Source organism: Schistocerca americana, chromosome 3 (assembly GCF_021461395.2).
Source record: "Schistocerca americana isolate TAMUIC-IGC-003095 chromosome 3, iqSchAmer2.1, whole genome shotgun sequence".
Classification (NCBI taxonomy): domain Eukaryota; kingdom Metazoa; phylum Arthropoda; class Insecta; order Orthoptera; family Acrididae; genus Schistocerca; species Schistocerca americana.
In genome coordinates this window covers 746,941,478-746,959,652 of record NC_060121.1, presented here as the reverse complement: position 1 = coordinate 746,959,652, position 18,175 = coordinate 746,941,478, and the positions used below count along the sequence as shown (strand labels likewise).

Below are 18,175 nucleotides of genomic sequence, written 5' to 3'. Positions count from 1 at the left end.
GAACCCAATAATAGAGGAAGTAAAGGACTTTTACACCCGATAGTTCCCAAAAAAATCATTCTACATTGTATCAGTTGATGTCTGCGTCCCTCCCAAGGGCTAGAGGAGGATGCAGATATGTTGTGTCATTCTCAGACACGCTATTGAAGTATCTTAAAATATATCCAGTTAAGACAGCTACTACTAAACCAATTATAAGCTATCTGGTAAATGGCTACATTTCGCATATTGGGAAACTACAAGCAATTTTGTCAGATAATGCAGCCAATTTCACTTGTTTCCAATGGAGAACTACTCTGGCACATCATGAAATTGGTCAAATTCTACATCCAGATATCACCTAGAACACAGTTCCGTAGGAAAGACATTCAGAGAAATGGGGCTGTAATAGATGGCAGTCTCTGTGGACCGAGTACATAAAAATCTGTGAAGATATAATGAACAATATGTCACATAAGAGAACTCAGTTCACTCCAGCAGAATTGATGTTTCAAAGGAAAGAGAGGACGAATGGATAGATAAAATTTCCGGAATAGAGAATGATAAAATGCTGCGGGAAGAGATCAGACAGGCATTGATCATTATGAAAAACAAGGCAATCAGAAGGACAGAAATCTGTAACAAGAAACGGATTCGTTTGTAACAGTTTAAGGTTTGAGAAAAGTTACCAATGTGCCTCATCATTAGATAGATAAAATAAGAAGTGGCAACTTCTTTATTAGGGACCGTTCAAAATAATGAGATGTCCGCATCCTGGAGTGTATTTGCTGGCGTATCCATGAACGCAACGCCTTAAAAGGCTGAGTCTCCATCACAATTTGAAGAATTTTTATGCTTAAAAAACTTTTGCAAAATAATAGTGAGCGACGTGAAATAAGCAGAATTAACCCAGAAGCGGACAATAATAAGAGCATGTGTAAGTACGGACAGCATGGAGTTGCAATGAACTTACATGTAAGTAAAGAAAAGTGTACCATAGAAAGGGTAATTATCACTCATTTCAAGAAAACTAATAAGACACCTATTAATAGGTTAACTGAAACTACACTCCTGGAAATTGAAATAAGAACACCGTGAATTCATTATCCCAGGAAGGGGAAACTTTATTGACACATTCCTGGGGTCAGATACATCACATGATCACACTGACAGAACCACAGGCACATAGACACAGGCAACAGAGCATCCACAATGTCGGCACTAGTATAGTGTATATCCACCTTTCGCAGCAATGCAGGCTGCTATTCTCCCATGGAGACGATCGTAGAGATGCTGGATGTAGTCCTGTGGAACGGCTTGCCATGCCATTTCCACCTGGCGCCTCAGTTGGACCAGCGTTCGTGCTGGACGTGCAGACCGCGTGAGACGACGCTTCATCCAGTCCCAAACATGCTCAATGGGGGACAGATCCGGAGATCTTGCTGGCCAGGGTAGTTGACTTACACCTTCTAGAGCACGTTGGGTGGCACGGGATACATGCGAACGTGCATTGTCCTGTTGGAACAGCAAGTTCCCTTGCCGGTCTAGGAATGGTAGAACGATGGGTTCGATGACGGTTTGGATGTACCGTGCACTATTCAGTGTCCCCTCGACGATCACCAGTGGTGTACGGCCAGTGTAGGAGATCGCTCCCCACACCATGATGCCGGGTGTTGGCCCTGTGTGCCTCGGTCGTATGCAGTCCTGATTGTGGCGCTCACCTGCACGGCGCCAAACACGCATACGACCATCATTGGCACCAAGGCAGAAGCGACTCTCATCGCTGAAGACGACACGTCTCCATTCGTCCCTCCATTCACGCCTGTCGCGACACCACTGGAGGCGGGCTGCACGATGTTGGGGCGTGAGCGGAAGACGGCCTAACAGTGTGCGGGACCGTAGCCCAGCTTCATGGAGACGGTTGCGAATGGTCCTCGCCGATAGCCCAGGAGCAACAGTGTCCCTAATTTGCTGGGAAGTGGCGGTGCGGTCCCCTACGGCACTGCGTAGGATCCTACGGTCTTGGCGTGCATCCGTGCGTCGCTGCGGTCCGGTCCCAGGTCGACGGGCACGTGCACCATCCGCCGACCACTGGCGACAACATCGATGTACTGTGGAGACCTCACGCCTCACGTGTTGAGCAATTCGGCGGTACGTCCACCCGGCCTCCCGCATGCCCACTATACGCCCTCGCTCAAAGTCCGTCAGCTGCACCTACGGTTCACGTCCACCCTGTCGCGGAATGCTACCAGTGTTAAAGACTGCGATGGAGCTCCGTATGCCACGGCAAACTGGCTGACACTGACGGTGGCGGTGCACAAATGCTGCGCAGCTAGCGCCATTCGACGGCCAACACCGCGGTTCCTGGTGTGTCCGCTGTGCCGTGCGTGTGATCATTGCTTGTACAGCCCTCTCGCAGTGTCCGGAGCAAGTATGGTGGGTCTGACACACCGGTGTCAATGTGTTCTTTTTTCCATTTCCAGGAGTGTATTTTGTATATGTGTATGTAAATGTATCTGTAATTAATCTGTTTCTTTAAGACCTGAGCTGAGATAATAATACAGTATAATAATAATCCACAATTTTCTTAAGTTTTTCAGCAAAATATAGTTATTAATTTTTTTTCTTGATTGTAGAGATTCAGAGTAAAAGTTCAGGATGAGACCAATTGAAGATTTTTATTTACGAGACAACGTATACTTTCACATAAAGCAGTCAGAAAGGATTAATGCCTGAAAAGAAAAGACTGTTACTCATACGTGAGTGTACTCGTAGACGAAGCGTTAGTTTGAGTCAGACTAATGAATAGGTCATGGAATGTGGATTGTACAGAATTTCTAGACCAAAGACCGTCACAGCGTAGTGCCAGTACTTAAAAAACATTGGCTCTGGGTGTGGTGGCTTTATATGAAATGTCGTCCATAATTCTAGTTTGAGGGTTTGAACGTGGTCGTTTCATTAAAGTTTCTTAATCATTACAGCAGTTCTGTGAAATGGTAAAATAGATGATCAAGATGTAATCGTTTTCAAAACGAATAAGATACAAAAAAATCCGCGTTGAGCTTCGAGTGAAGAAGTGCTGCAAGATGAAAAGTTAAATAACATGGTAATTACGATTCACAGCAGCTGAGAGAATCTTGACGTGCACTGGTACACGAAAAGACTGTCCGTACAGAAATAAAGCGTGTGTAAGTTTGCTGGACCGAGGACAATACATGAAAATATTCTGTTGCATTCCTGTATTATAAGAAAATGTAAATCGCAAGGAGTTACTGATTGAAAAGTAAAGACTGTTACTCAAAAGTGAGTCTACTCTCAGAGAAAGTGTCAGTCTGAGTCAGATTAATGAGTGGTTCAAGGGATGCGGATGTAGAAGGAAAAGGATAGTCGGAATAACATAATGAGAACGAATAAACCGTCCGAATCCGAGAATTCAGTCAGTAGACCAATGATACCTACTAATCCGTTTTCTTTCAACTGTACTGCAGTTTAGTGCTGACGATCGTTCGAAAATTTGTTGCAGGTATTACCCGCAATTGATGTCGGAGTGGCATTCAGTCACCCTGTTCCTGTCCATTCCATACTTCACAAGCACCGAAGGTGTCTGACTACTCATCCTTCCGAAATCCAAACCCACACCTCTTCAATCCGACATCCAGTCACCAATATCCGACTGCACCTACCTCAGAAAAAAAAACAATTTAAATTAATAGTTCAAACGAAATGCAAAGAAAGTTGCATCCACCAGAGACTGTTACAACAACTACAGGAAAGAACCTTGACTGTGTATACAATAATGTATTACTGTGTATGTACGACGCCAATGTATGAATTCTACTTCTCTAGCGAGACTGATCACAGTACTGTACTGTAATCCACAATAATTGTTGCAATAGTATTCAAGTAATAAATGAATTATTATAATACGTAAACTAAGGCAGAAGAGCCTATTTCCAAGGTCCTTGCTAAAAAAGACAATTAGAAGATTAATGTCTTTATTCTACAATGAGATAAACTATAACTGAAATAAGATTTTCTATGAACAGTTGTCTAAATAACGCTCCATTATCTATAACAACTTCACAGATCTGCGTATTGTGGAACATTCGCGTCACCCACGAAGAGACTGGTATGCTTTTGAATGATAGTGAAGTGTTTAGGACAGTAAAAACTTCGCTTCCACGTGCGACTATTGTGGTACATCATGAGACCGCGTGTGAACGGGAGTTTTGTGCCTAGTGGGAGAAGATACGACAGGTCGCTAACCGAAGCGTTATTGTGTGATACAAATGTTTAAAAATATGATTACATTCCACTCTGAGTCGAACGCTGATAATCGGTAAACTACTTCTGTTTGCTATGTCAGAGGAGAGAGACGGACGTATTATGGATACGCGGAAAAAGTACATGTAATTTTCAGTTACTAAAATTTTTATGTTCAAATATCTACAGGGTGAAGGTATCTTACGATAGTAAAAGAAAGATTTTAATTGTCAACAGTACAACGAAGTTTATTGAAATGTACAAAAGTTTAGTTGAAGTTTTATTTTAGTCACATCTAAATACGAATTTCATGTTTTGGTATGATTCACGTAAAGCAAGCTGACAAGTGTGTACTGGAATCTCGGGGAGAACCTGCAACTTACTCGTTCACATTTTGAAAGTAAATTTTCAAGAATAAAAATATTTCTTCTACATATAATTCCTTCACCTCGGAAATTCAGTAGACACCTGAGCCCTGTTACTGCATACGAACAGACGCCGTAGAGACTGAGCTCTAACTAAATCATCAATCAAGTCAATCAGACAACGAGGAATGAGTTCAACTTTAGCGGCTTGTACAATATAGTAAATGCGGAACGTTTTCATAGCATTCCCTGGGTGATCTCGATTTTCTGGAAGGCACAATGGATGAACACAAGTATGCATCCATCCTTGAGTTCTATGTCTATTCCTATAGGCAGTTTGTCATTCCTGGGCACGATGGTATTTACCAGAAGGTCGATGCGATGTGTCACATAGCTCCCAGTGTAAGTGCTTATTTCGAAGAGCACCAGGATCAGTTTACTGTACTCTCCAGACCACCAAACTTCCCGTTTTTAAAGCCAACCGTCAACCCGTAGGGCCACATCTATCATGTTGTTAGCACTATAAAACCTACATCTACATATATACTCCGCAAGCCACCAAACGGTGTGGGACGGAGGGCACTTTACGCGCCACTGTCATTTCCTCCCTTTCCTGTTCCAGTCGCGTATGGTTCGCGGGAAGGACGACTGCCGGAAAGTCTCCATGCGCGCTCGAATCTCTCTAATTTTACGTTCGTGATCTCCTCGGGACGTATAAGCAGGGGGAAGTAATATATTCGATACCTCATCCAGAAACGCACCCTCTCGAAACCTGGACAGCAAGCTACACCGCGATGCAGAGCGCCTCTCTTGCAGAGTCCGCCATTTGAGTTTGCTAAACATCTGTGTAACGCTATCACGTTTACGAAATAACCCTGTGACGAAACGCGCCGCTCTTCTTTGGATCTTCTCTATCTCCTCTGTCAACGCGACCTGGTGCGGATTCCACGATGATGAGCAATACTCATGTATAGGTCGAACGAATCTTTTGTAAGCCACCTCCTTTGTTGATGGACTACATTTCCAAAGGACTCTCCCAATGACTCTCAACCTGGCACCCGCCATACCAACAATTAATTTTATATGATCGTTCCACTTCAAATCGTTCCGTACACATACTCCCAGATATTTTACAGAAGTAACTGCTACCAGTGTTTGTCCCGCTATCATATAATAAAGGATCCTTCTTTCTATGTGTTCGCAATACGTTACATTTGTCTATGTTAAGGGGCAACTCCCTGCACTAAGCGCCTATCCGCTGCAGATCTTCCTGCATTTCGCTGCAATTTTCTAATGCTGCAACTTCTCTGTATACTACAGCATCATCCGCGAAAAGCCCCATGGAACTTGCGACACTATCTACTAGGTCATTTATACACTCCTGGAAATGGAAAAAAGAACACATTGACACCGGTGTGTCAGACCCACCATACTTGCTCCGGACACTGCGAGAGGGCTGTACAAGCAATGATCACACGCACGGCACAGCGGACACACCAGGAACCGCGGTGTTGGCCGTCGAATGGCGCTAGCTGCGCAGCATTTGTGCACCGCCGCCGTCAGTTTCAGCCAGTTTGCCGTGGCATACGGAGCTCCATCGCAATCTTTAACACTGATAGCATGCCGCGACAGCGTGGACGTGAACCGTATGTGCAGTTGACGGACTTTGAGCGAGGGCATATAGTGGGCATGCGGGAGGCCGGGTGGACGTACCGCCGAATTGCTCAACACGTGGGGCGTGAGGTCTCCACAGTACATCGATGTTGTCGCCAGTGGTCGGCGGATGGTGCACGTGCCCGTCGACCTGGGACCGGACCGCAGCGACGCACGGATGCACGCCAAGACCGTAGGATCCTACGCAGTGCCGTAGGGGACCGCACCGCCACTTCCCAGCAAATTAGGGACACTGTTGCTCCTGGGCTATCGGCGAGGACCATTCGCAACCGTCTCCGTGAAGCTGGGCTACGGTCCCGCACACCGTTAGGCCGTCTTCCGCTCACGCCCCAACATCGTGCAGCCCGCCTCCAGTGGTGTCGCGACAGGCGTGAATGGAGGGACGAATGGAGACGTGTCGTCTTCAGCGATGAGAGTCGCTTCTGCCTTGGTGCCAATGATGGTCGTATGCGTGTTTGGCGCCGTGCAGGTGAGCGCCACAATCAGGACTGCATACGACCGAGGCACACAGGGCCAACACCCGGCATCATGGTGTGGGGAGCGATCTCCTACACTGGCCGTACACCACTGGTGATCGTCGAGGGGACACTGAATAGTGCACGGTACATCCAAACCGTCATCGAACCCATCGTTCTACCATTCCTAGACCGGCAAGGGAACTTGCTGTTCCAACAGGACAATGCACGTTCGCATGTATCCCGTGCCACCCAACGTGCTCTAGAAGGTGTAAGTCAACTACCCTGGCCAGCAAGATCTCCGGATCTGTCTCCCATTGAGCATGTTTGGGACTGGATGAAGCGTGTCTCACGCGGTCTGCACGTCCAGCACGAACGCTGGTCCAACTGAGGCGCCAGGTGGAAATGGCATGACAAGCTGTTCCACAGGACTACATCCAGCATCTCTACGATCGTCTCCATGGGAGAATAGCAGCCTGCATTGCTGCGAAAGGTGGATATACACTGTACTAGTGCCGACGTTGTGCATGCTCTGTTGCCTGTGTCTATGTGCCTGTGGTTCTGTCAGTGTGATCATGTGATGTATCTGACCCCAGGAATGTGTCAATAAAGTTTCCCCCTCCTGGGACAATGAATTCACTGTGTTCTTATTTCAATTTCCAGGACTGTATATACTGTGAAAAGCAATGGTCCCATAACAGTCCCCTGTGGCACGCCAGAAGTTACTTTAACGTCTGTAGACGTCTCTCCATTGAGAACAACATGCTGTGTTCTGTTTGCTAAAAACTCTTGAATCCAACCACACAGCTGGTCTGATATTCCGTAGGCTCTTACTTTGTTTATCAGGCGACAGTGCGGAACTGTATCGAACGCCTACCGGAAGTCAAGGAAAATGGCAGCTACCTGGGAGCCTGTATCTAATGTTTTCTGGGTCTCATGAACCAATAAAGCGTAGATGACCACGAAACTGGAGTTACCATAATTCCATATTCCTCTCGGTACCTTCCACAATCTCGCTGACTATCTTGCTGCACATCTCGCGCTGCAGAAGGTGGTTACTCCGGCTTCTGACATTAATGTGACTAGGCGGTGTATAACCAAGGTTTCCACGAAGTTATCCATCGTTGGGGAAAAAGTGTCACCAACCTCATCACCAAGTATCGTGGTCGTAGCTTGGTAATTTTTGAGGTGTCAATTAAAACTCTGTGAGCTCCCTTCTAAGATGGGAAGTCATTAATACGCCAGTAGAACTTTGTCCCGAATCACGGATGATGAGAGCTGCGTATGACCCTTTGCTCAGTATTAGTTAAACACTCATCGTACTTCGGGAGCGATAAAATGTCCACGGTCAAATGAGTAGAGACACATCGTAAGAAATCTCATTGAGTGAAATCCTGTCATTCAGATGTTTTTCATGTGATCAGTGGAGAGTCCACTCTGGACTCCAAATCGTGACTAAGTATCTTACATATGCAGATTTGGTCAACCATTTTTATATCCATTATTCTTGTTGTAACTTCACGTCATCTGGGTTTGTATGTGGCGTACTGAACAGGACACTGCCAGGGATATTAGACCTTACTGACAGTGGAGTAAACACCGGTCAGTTGCACGGCACCTGCTCGGGAGCGATAAGGCCGAGTTTCGCCTGGCGGAGACGGCGCGCTCCCCACTCGGCGGTGCGGCCTACTCTGCGCCGCGCGGCGGAGGAAGGAGGAGGCACTTCTCCGCCGGCCGACACGCGGTACACAAGCTCCGACGGCTGCTGGAATCTCTCTGCCTACAGTGCGGTTGCGAAACGCGTCGCCGTTAAAACCAGCGGGCGCGGGGCTGGCCGGTAACTCTGGCCGAAGACGCTGTCCGAGCGCGGGCAGCATGCAACGGCGCTGCCACCTGTACGTACTGCATCACTAACACTTGCCGGATCCCCCGAGCGGAACCATGAGCGGGAGTGTCGGATGGTCTCGCGGTGCGTCTCTGTGGCGAGTGCTGTTCGTCTCCTGTCTGCTGCTCACTGCCGCGAGAGGACAGAATGATGCCGAGGACCAAGTGGACAGTGAAATCGATAGGCTAGACAAGCAGAAGCACTCTGGACTTACGATCCTCGGGAAAGTAGTAGAAGCGTTCGTGAAGCTATCGGCGCCGCGGATGGGAGGGTTGAGTGGCAACAGTAGTAACGGGAACGGAAGCACGTGGTTGTACGGCGACAACGCACTGTGGCGGCAGCTCTTCACCAGCTGTGGGTCGGACTTGGGACTGCGCTGCGTCAAGAAGAACGTCTTTCTGTATCTGGACAGGACTGTTAGCACCGTCGGTGACTTGCACATCACCGACAGCCTCGTCTTCACCAGGAATGGCGACCTGGTGGAGAACAAATACTCGAGGGGCAGCAACGAAGTGGAGGACACCGACGACGAAACGGAGGCGGGGCGGTCGTCGTCCATCGACACGTTCGCCGGTTTGACGGACGCGCTGTACGACAAGGGCGCGGCCTTCCTGCAGACGCACGACCTGACGCTGCAGCTGCCGGAGACGCTGTTCGGCGGCGCCGTGCTGCGCCTCTCGCCGCGCGCCATCTCGCAAGATGGCGGCGCCCTCATTACCGTCGAACCGCGGCACGACGCCGCGGAGCCCAGGATATTCTTCAGGAAGCGTGAGTGCCATTTGTCAGGAGATACATTGCGTGCCGTATCTCTACGGCTATAACAAGTAGAGTAGTGATTTATTCAGATTCCCAGTCGCAAACAATACTTAACTTCGTGACTAATTTCGTATTTTATGAGAGCTATCGATAGTTCGTAATCTGCAACCAGTTGCATAAAAGAAATTTTATTTCCTTAACCGATTTCAGGAACTTCAGAAGGTTATAGATATCGCATTATTGTCAACAATAGGATGCATATTGCATATTGCTCTGGTCATGTGGTTAAAGGGAAAAAAAAGAAAAATATACAAGGTATTGGATGCTGAGGACTGTGTACTGAACGTCGTTATATCACTATTTTCTTCATTTTCAGACTGCTAATTAATGCTATTAAGAACAGTATTTTAGCAGGTTGGTTAGTACCTCCTAATAAAAGAAAACGGTTAGCATATATTTACAGGCATTGTCCACTTAACGATGCTGTTATGACTGTGGAGAAAACATCTGGTAGTATGTGACTCGTTTCCAGTAAGACTGTTCTGTTCAAATGTTCAAATGTGTGTGAAATCTTATGGTACTTAACTGCTAAGGTCATCAGTCCCTAAGCTTACACACTACTTAACCTAAATTATGCTAAGAACAAACACACACACCCATGCCCGAGGGAGGACTCGAACCTCTGCCGGGACCAGCCGCACAGTCCATGACTGCAGCGTCCTAAACCGCTCGGCTAATCCCGCGCGGCAGGAAGACTGTTAAAAATCAACTAACACACTGAAGTAGGTACATATTAAGGTACCAATGATCACAATATCTGGACTTATCCCCCCCCCCCCCCCACACACACACACACACACCCTGCGTACAATTTCTTTTAGACAGTCCGTACTTACATGTTGTCATTACTTTTCCACGTAGTCACCATCCAAATTCAAATAGCTGTCGTACCGCGATACCAGCCTCTTCATCCCTGCATTAAATAATGGTGCCACCTGGTACCTCAACGAGTTGTTGACAGCGTACTTGAGTTCATCGTCGGTCGTGAACGGTTGACTAGCCCGCCAAGCCTTCATTTTAGTGACGAAATGAAAACCGCTTGGTAACAAGTTCGGCCTGTAGGGAGGATGTCGAAACGTGGCAGCCATAAAAGTGTGAATTTTTCTCTGGTTCGATTCCAGGTATGGGATCGTGCATTGTCGTGAAGGAGAATGATTCCTTCGGTAATCACCCCATGCTGTTTGTTCTGCATTTATCTTCGAAGTTTGATTAGAGTCAGTCAGGAAACATGGGAAGTCACTTTGTCGTGAAGGAAATTGAGTCCTTTGGTAATCATTCCTCGCTGTTTATTTTGGATTAATCTTCGAAGTTTGATTAGTCAGAGTCAAGAAACATGTACCGCCACAGTATTTTCACGCCAGTATCATCACCATTCCTTTGCGATCTCAAAAAAATGTAGCCATATTGGATAGAGTTGTTGGGAGAAGGAGTTCGCTTGCACTGTTTGGACAGTTCCTTACTTTCACAGTTAACATACAGCACACGTGTTTCTTCCCCATTCACGATTCCGTTCAGAAATTCCACCCCCCTCTTCACGGCAACGCTGAAGGAATGTCTTTTAGTTTCGTGAAAATCAATAAAGACGTTTTGTCACCGACCATACACAAAACGTTTGATAACCTAACGTCTCTGTGACAATGTTACAAAACTAGTCCTTGAAATCTGAGGCCCTTCTTCAGAAAATTCGAAAATTTGTGAATCGATGTCTCGCACGCACAATTTAGTCAACATGTTGCCCAAGTTCATCAGTCACATCTGAATTTCTTCCTCGACCATTTTCATCATGCACGTTTGTCTGACCTCCACTGAAATTTCTGCATCACTCCCTCATAGTACCGTCACGCACGACTGACTCCTGCATCTTGCAGGTGGCGAATGACACAATGCAAATTGCAAATGGCGCGAGAAGCATGAACACTGTTTGTTTGAATCGCTAGCTGCTTAGACACTGTCGAACAAAACAGAGCTGTCCTTAGAAAATCACCTTTTCCAACAACGCAAGTCCCATGAAGATACAAGCATTTGTTTATGCCAACCGGAGGTTAATTTATAAATATTCACGTATAATAATGGCCAGGTTTGGTAGTGGGTATTGACACATGTAACTGTAGGCCGTACCTACAAGTACTTCTTGCGATTACTTCTGTTATAACATCATCTAGAAGTTGTGATGATATACATCTATATATACAGGGTGACAATGATTGAACTATATGAAAAAAAGCGTACTTACAAATTACGTGGTGTAAACACTTCATTAAAAATGTAAGCGTCACTGAAGATTTCAGATTTTGGTTATGACACGTTCGAAATTCTTGCCATCAATGGCGATGGTGTGGCGCAGACGAATAGCGAAATTCTGCATGACCCGCTGAAGTGTCGGAACATCGATGCTGTCGATGAGCCCCTGAATGGTTGTTTTCACGTCACTAGTGATTTGGGGTTAATGCGGTCTCAACAGTTGTTCGTCTGTTCGTCGGTACACATCTCCGCAGCCGTTGTTCATCTCTGTCAAATACGGCCCGTGGTGCACCATAGTTGCCTCGGTGCTGGTTTTGGATAGCACTGTTCTACCATGCACTGTGTATTTTAATCTCGGCGGTGCGCGAATAGTTTACGAACTTAGCTATTTTGTAAATGCTTCCATCCTTGCCCCAAAAGCCACTGAACATGCCCTTTTGTGCGTCTGATAAATCGCTCCGCTTCCACAAAAGACAATGTCTGCACTGTTATCCACGTCCTGCCGGCCTCGCTTTACATCATACCCTCGACTGCTAGTGCTCCCGTCTGCGGCAGTGAGTGGTTATTGAACGTTGACGTCAAAAATGGAGGGGGGGGGGTGTGGGGGGGGGGGGGGGGTGGTAGCATTAATGTGACTGGACCATGAATAAATCACATTGAACAACAGGAGGCGACGTGAATAAAAACCTGAATGAAAATAATAAGCACGAAGAAGAGGAGCCAACTGCAGATACAATAGAAAAGAAGTAATTAGAATAAAAAGCAAACACCATCCAAACAGGCCTTGAAGGCGCAACCGTACCGACAGGTCGCAGTGTTATACTCAACCCACAAGCGTCGTCACAGAATGCGTTGACGCGGGGTGGGAAGGGGGGGGGGGCATGTGGTCAGCACGCCACTGTCCCGGTCGTTGTCAGTTTTCGTGACCGGTGTCGCTACTTCTCAGTGAAGTAGCTCCTCAATTGGCCTCACAAAGGCTGAATACAACCAACTTGCAAACAGCACGCGGTAGCCCCAGACGATGACCCATCCAAGTGCTGGTCAAGCCCGACAGCGCTCGACTTGGTGATCTGACAGCAACTGGTTTACCATTGTGGCAAGGCCAAGATGCAAATCATGAAATGAAAAATAAGAAAACACAGGCCTAAGATGTAACAAACACATAACTGATTAAATGTGCATCTCCTACACCGAAATCCTGATACCTCAATACGTTAACACATACTAGACATATATGAAAATTCCAGAGGACTGGAAATCTGGTACAATAATACATATTTACAAGAGAGGAGACGGACGTATAAACGGCTGTCAAATGAAAACGAGAGGGATGAAAAAGAGTAGGTAACATCTTTATTATAACAAAAATAATTGCCATAAGTGTTAATAGATTTGATCCATTGTGAGATAAGACGGTCAGTGCCTTCATGGGAAAATGTTTGCGGTGCCTACGGAACCGTGATTATATCTAGACGTGCAGCTCTTCGTCCGAAGCCAATAGAGGGCCACGAATGTCTTCTTGCAGGACTCCAAATGTATGGAAATCACATGAGGAGAGATTGGAAGACTATGGAGGATATCTAAGGGCATCCCAGCGAAACTTGGAAACATGTAGGCATAACATTCCACTTGCTTCCGGTTTCTGGATTTGTTTTAATTACCTCCCACCACATGTTCCTTTTGTCCTACTGGAGTTTCATATCATCCCTATTTCAACATTTTTAAAGTCCTTAAAATAATTAATTTTGTATTGCATTGGTATTTACTTTTAAAAATGGTTTGGTTCCATAACTAATTTCTGGGTACCTCCAGATTATCAAGAAAGCTGTCAGTATTTCACAAGCTTATGAATGACCGCCATTACATAAGACAAATTTACCTTCCCCAAACTTTTTAGCCTGACTGAACTGATGTTCTTTATCTTCTAATATCACAGTAAAAATTACAAAAAAATATATTACTCAGTGCGAATGATACCTACTGGAGGTAACTTTTCCAGATGCGGAGTTCACACCACAGTATCAACAAGACTTGGAAACACTTATCTACGAAATGAATTTACGAACAGTTATCTAAAGTTTTTTTTGGTTGTCTGTGACTTTTTCTGTAGTACTAATAAGGTCATCAGGGAGTAACTACACGGATTAGAAGTGCCGTAAATACAGAGGTGTGCCTAAATGCTCCTTAAACCAGGGACAGCCCAATATATATGGCTGTGTATATACTGGAAGATGGGAGTGTCCACAGCACAAGATCCAGAGGAATGCGCCAGATTCGGTCACCGTGAGTGTTTAAATACATTTCCTGTCACATTCACGGTAACCTGAATGAGTGAGATCAAGTCGTAGTCCGGACAGCACCCGAAACTTCACAGAAGCACCTCCGGTCATAACCGCAGTTTCCAGCCACAGATTTAAACGCCCCACTGAGTTGTCAGTGCAATCGAAGTCTTCCAACATCTGAAAAAGAGGGACTGACTTTCCGTCTGGTAAGCTTTGATATATGGTGATCATCCACACTTGTCACCACAGGTGGGAGAGTTTGGTGCGCGCACACGAAATTGTTAAAAACAAAACAAACAAACAAACAAACAAAACAAAAAAACAAAAAACAATTTCGTGTTCACGCACCGAATTTTACTGAAGATTTTCCTCTCCTATTCCAGTTTAGCTTTCAGACTGATACTTTGATTATTATAACATTGGTTGAAGTGCTGTCTTTGGTCTCATTGCAAATCATCTGACCGAAAGAGGTGGCGCAGTGGTTAGCACACTGGACTCGCATTCTGGAGGATCGCGGTTCAAGCCAAAGTCGGGCCATCCTGATTTAGTTTTCCCATGACTTCCCTAAGTCGCTTCAGGAAATGCCGTGATGCTGCTTTTTTAACGAGAATGACGGTTTCTTCCCTAACCTTCTCTAATCCGATATTGTGCTCCGTCTCTAATGACCTCGTTGTCGACCCGACCTCCTCCTCCAAATCATCTGCTAAATGGCCCATTTAACGGTGGGTTAACTACCCCAGTGGCCTTTTCACGCCCTCTATGCACCAACGACATGTGGCTCTCAGATATGAGCTCTTATGAAGGTACATCATCCCATAATACACACACGCGCACACATACACACAGAGAGAAAGAGGCGTATCAGTGTAGCCAGTGTCAGGCGTTCTTTGTTTGGAGGGGTAATTATTTTTCAAAATTTTACGTTTACTGTAACTCAGCAGTTAGACGAGGTCAATTCTTTGCATTAAGCAGTGCCGTAGAATAAGCCAGTAGTGAGCAGGAAGCCGGTTCCCACGGACAAGGTAGTAAACGGGCCGTAAGGCTCTGAGCACTATGGGACTTAACATCTGTGGTCATCAGTCCCCTAGAACGTAGAACTAATTAAACCTAACTAACCTAAGGACATCACACACAACCATGCCCGAGGCAGGATTCGAACCTGCGACCGTAGCAGTCGCGCGGTTCCGGACTGAGCGCCTAGAACCGCGAGACCACCGCGGCCGGGGGCCGTAAGGCGCGATGGTGAATCAGGATAGTGGAGAGGCTAACGTGAACCTTGAGAACGGATCTTACTACACAGTAAAAATGTAGCGGAACCATTAGTGTTCTCACGAGAATAGCTGATTTCATTTTATTAAATATTAATGATTAAAGTCGTCTTTTGGGATAAATGGCACTCGGATGAAGCTACAAGTCATCAGGCTTCACCACAATGATAAAGCTAAGCAGTAAACTAGCAAATTCATAAACAAAGAAGTGTTGTTAACTTACGACGTGTTACGAAGTGTTACGATGTAAGCAAGAGATTTCGGCTACGCGCCAAGCTCGCCAGCCGGCGATAGGACATACTGTCAGCCTGGTAATATGTGAAAGTTGGCGACAGAATGTATTCAGGTACTGTTCAGTTATAATATTCGGCTTTACCATGCTCTCGGAACTTACTAACGTTTTGAAACGAATCGCTTTATGATACTAACTAGCTAAACTACTTCAGAACAAGCTTCGCATGGCCCACGTTACCCACCGAACACCGTGTCATCCTCAGCTGATAGGTGTCGCTGGATGCCGATATGAAGAAACTGTGACGAATGTCACTATTTTCAGTGACAATCGGATTTAGACCCTCGAGGAAGTGATGTTTGCAGTGAATGTAAGTCCACCTCTTGCGAACGTTTCGAGGGAAACAGCGTGCAACGGACTTTTGAAGTTTGATACTTCGCAAAAGGCTACTGCTCGCAGTGAAAAATTGAGCTTCATGTCTGAAATGGGCCAAACTACACAGAAATATGAGTGCAATTAAGTAGAGGTGTGCAGCATGATTCGATGAGTCGTGACTGTGTTTCTCTTCAAATGACGGAAGGCATCAAGTGCGCCGACGATCCAGTTGGACATTTAATTCACAGTGTCTGCAGACTGCAGTTCAGACTGGAGGTGCTTCTGTGAAGTCTTGGGAGCTGTTCGCACTGTGACTTGGACCCATTCATTCAGATTACCGTGAACATGTGACAGGAAATATGTTCCAACAATCTCGGTGACCAAGTGTTGCCCATCCTTCTCCATCTTGTGGAAGAATATGCTGTAGATACTCCCAACATTACAACTGCCACATGCACAGGGCACATCCTGTTTTGACGGGAAATTTAGAAACACTTTCACATGAGTACTGGTCCGCTGGTGCGATAAAAAACATGTGAGACTGTTTTGGACTGGGGTGAAACGTAACCATCAACATTTCAGCAATTCGGTTCCTGCACAGGTTCTGATCACCAATGAGAAGCTTCAGCTGGTATGGCCCATTTGAGGCAGTTACCCTGCCAGACGCGGAGTTAAACGGTATTAGCGTCTTCTCTCCTGAGGGTCAATGGCTTTTCGTCCAGTATTGCTTCAGTGCAGTAGGATGTAAATGCCGGAAAGCTGGACTAATGTTCGCAGATAAGTCTCACCGCAAATGGAAGAAATTTGTCGCTGTGGGTAGAAATTTGCGAGAAATTGTGTCTTTCACGTTATATATGACTTGGAAAGGTTCTAGACAAATAATTGTTCGCCTGCTAGATTTTCAGGGGACAATGTTCGATGGTCTAGTAGAGGATTAATCAATGATCGCCCACCTACGTGACGCTGATATGCTCACTCCGAAGAACACAGCGTGAAAAGGCAATCACACGAGTATCACAAAACTGCGGAAATAATGGGGCCAGTTGCTTATGAGCGAAAAGTTCATCTCCGTCAAGGTATTACGCAGCGCAGTATTGCAGTTCGTATTGTTCAGACCTCTTATAACTGTGACGGTGTTTCCACCAGGCGCAATATCCGTATCTCCCGTGAAGAATGTAAACCACGGTTGTCTCAGCAACGATTCTCTATTAGTTCGTAAACTGGAATTCAACAAGGCAGCTAATTTGACTTTGTTTTCAGAATGGTGCATGTTGCCTGCATTCAATTCGAGATGTGCAGATATGGTTGCTATACATTATACCGCTTGCCCGCGAAAAGATGTGGTTTCAACACGTCTGTGCACACTCCTACACTGTTCCGTAAGCAGCGGAACAACAGAGATGCTCGTCGCTGAATTGGGGTGTGAGGTCCTGTCTCATTACTAGGGCCATCTAAGTCTCTCACCTCTATGGATTCTTTTTTTTTTTTTTTTTTATTCTGAGCATTTGCTACGAACTTCAGATGTTTCCGTAACGTGTAAGTTGTTTATGTAAAAAAAGATAAGTATTGGTTTCCGACCACTAGTTCCTTATCTCATGGTACTCTGTTTTAGATCCTCTGATAGCTGTATAATTTTGAGCTTCAGATTTGGGAAAACCCTGTATATACCACACGCATGATACAGTGATACAGGAACATCAATACGTAAGTCCCTAGAGAACACTCACTATCGAAAAGGAAGTAGATCTCACCGCACAACCAATAACACTTGTGTTACTCATATTATTTATCAATAATATTATGAAATCATACGGTGCATTGTTTCTTAAAGAATATTCTATGTCAGTCTGTTCTCGCCATTACCCCATAGAATATCGTACTATAAATGTTTCCGTTTGATGTGCTTTCTTTAAAGGTCTAAAGGGCCCCGATACAAGATTAGTGGTAGTCTAGTTGCGACATAAAACGGACTGAGTATGTGAAAGCGGTACTAAAGTGAGATGCACCTCGGAGGGCGGGTGGTGAAGCGACACACAGTAGCAAGGAATGGTGTATCATGTAGTACCCCAGCCAATCGTGCCATTCTGTATGCACTTCTGGGCGAGCACTGAACATTTTGTGATGATTTTCATGTTAATTTACGTATGGTGAAGACATTTTGCCGTTTTACTTTTCATTATGAGTGATGTTACTGGCGACAGCTAATAAAGTGCATGAGAAGCAGACACGCTGGCCCAATGTGTTGAATTCCTTAGGGTTGCCAGTTACTACGATAGGCAATGGCTGGAGCCAGTTTTGTAAGACAGAAGGATTACTCTCCGTCTGTCTCTATCTCTCTCT

General features: G+C 45.7%; 1 protein-coding gene across 1 annotated transcript in view; it reads left to right on the top strand.

Moving 5' to 3' along the window:
- Positions 1-8,479: 8,479 nt before the first annotated feature.
- LOC124606361 overlaps positions 8,480-18,175 on the top strand; it is a 155,031-nt gene continuing 145,335 nt past the window's right edge. The window contains exon 1 of the mRNA XM_047138343.1: positions 8,480-9,389. Within this exon, the coding sequence (XP_046994299.1) occupies positions 8,678-9,389 (712 nt within the window). The 5' untranslated portion in view covers positions 8,480-8,677. The remainder of the gene's footprint in view (positions 9,390-18,175) is intronic.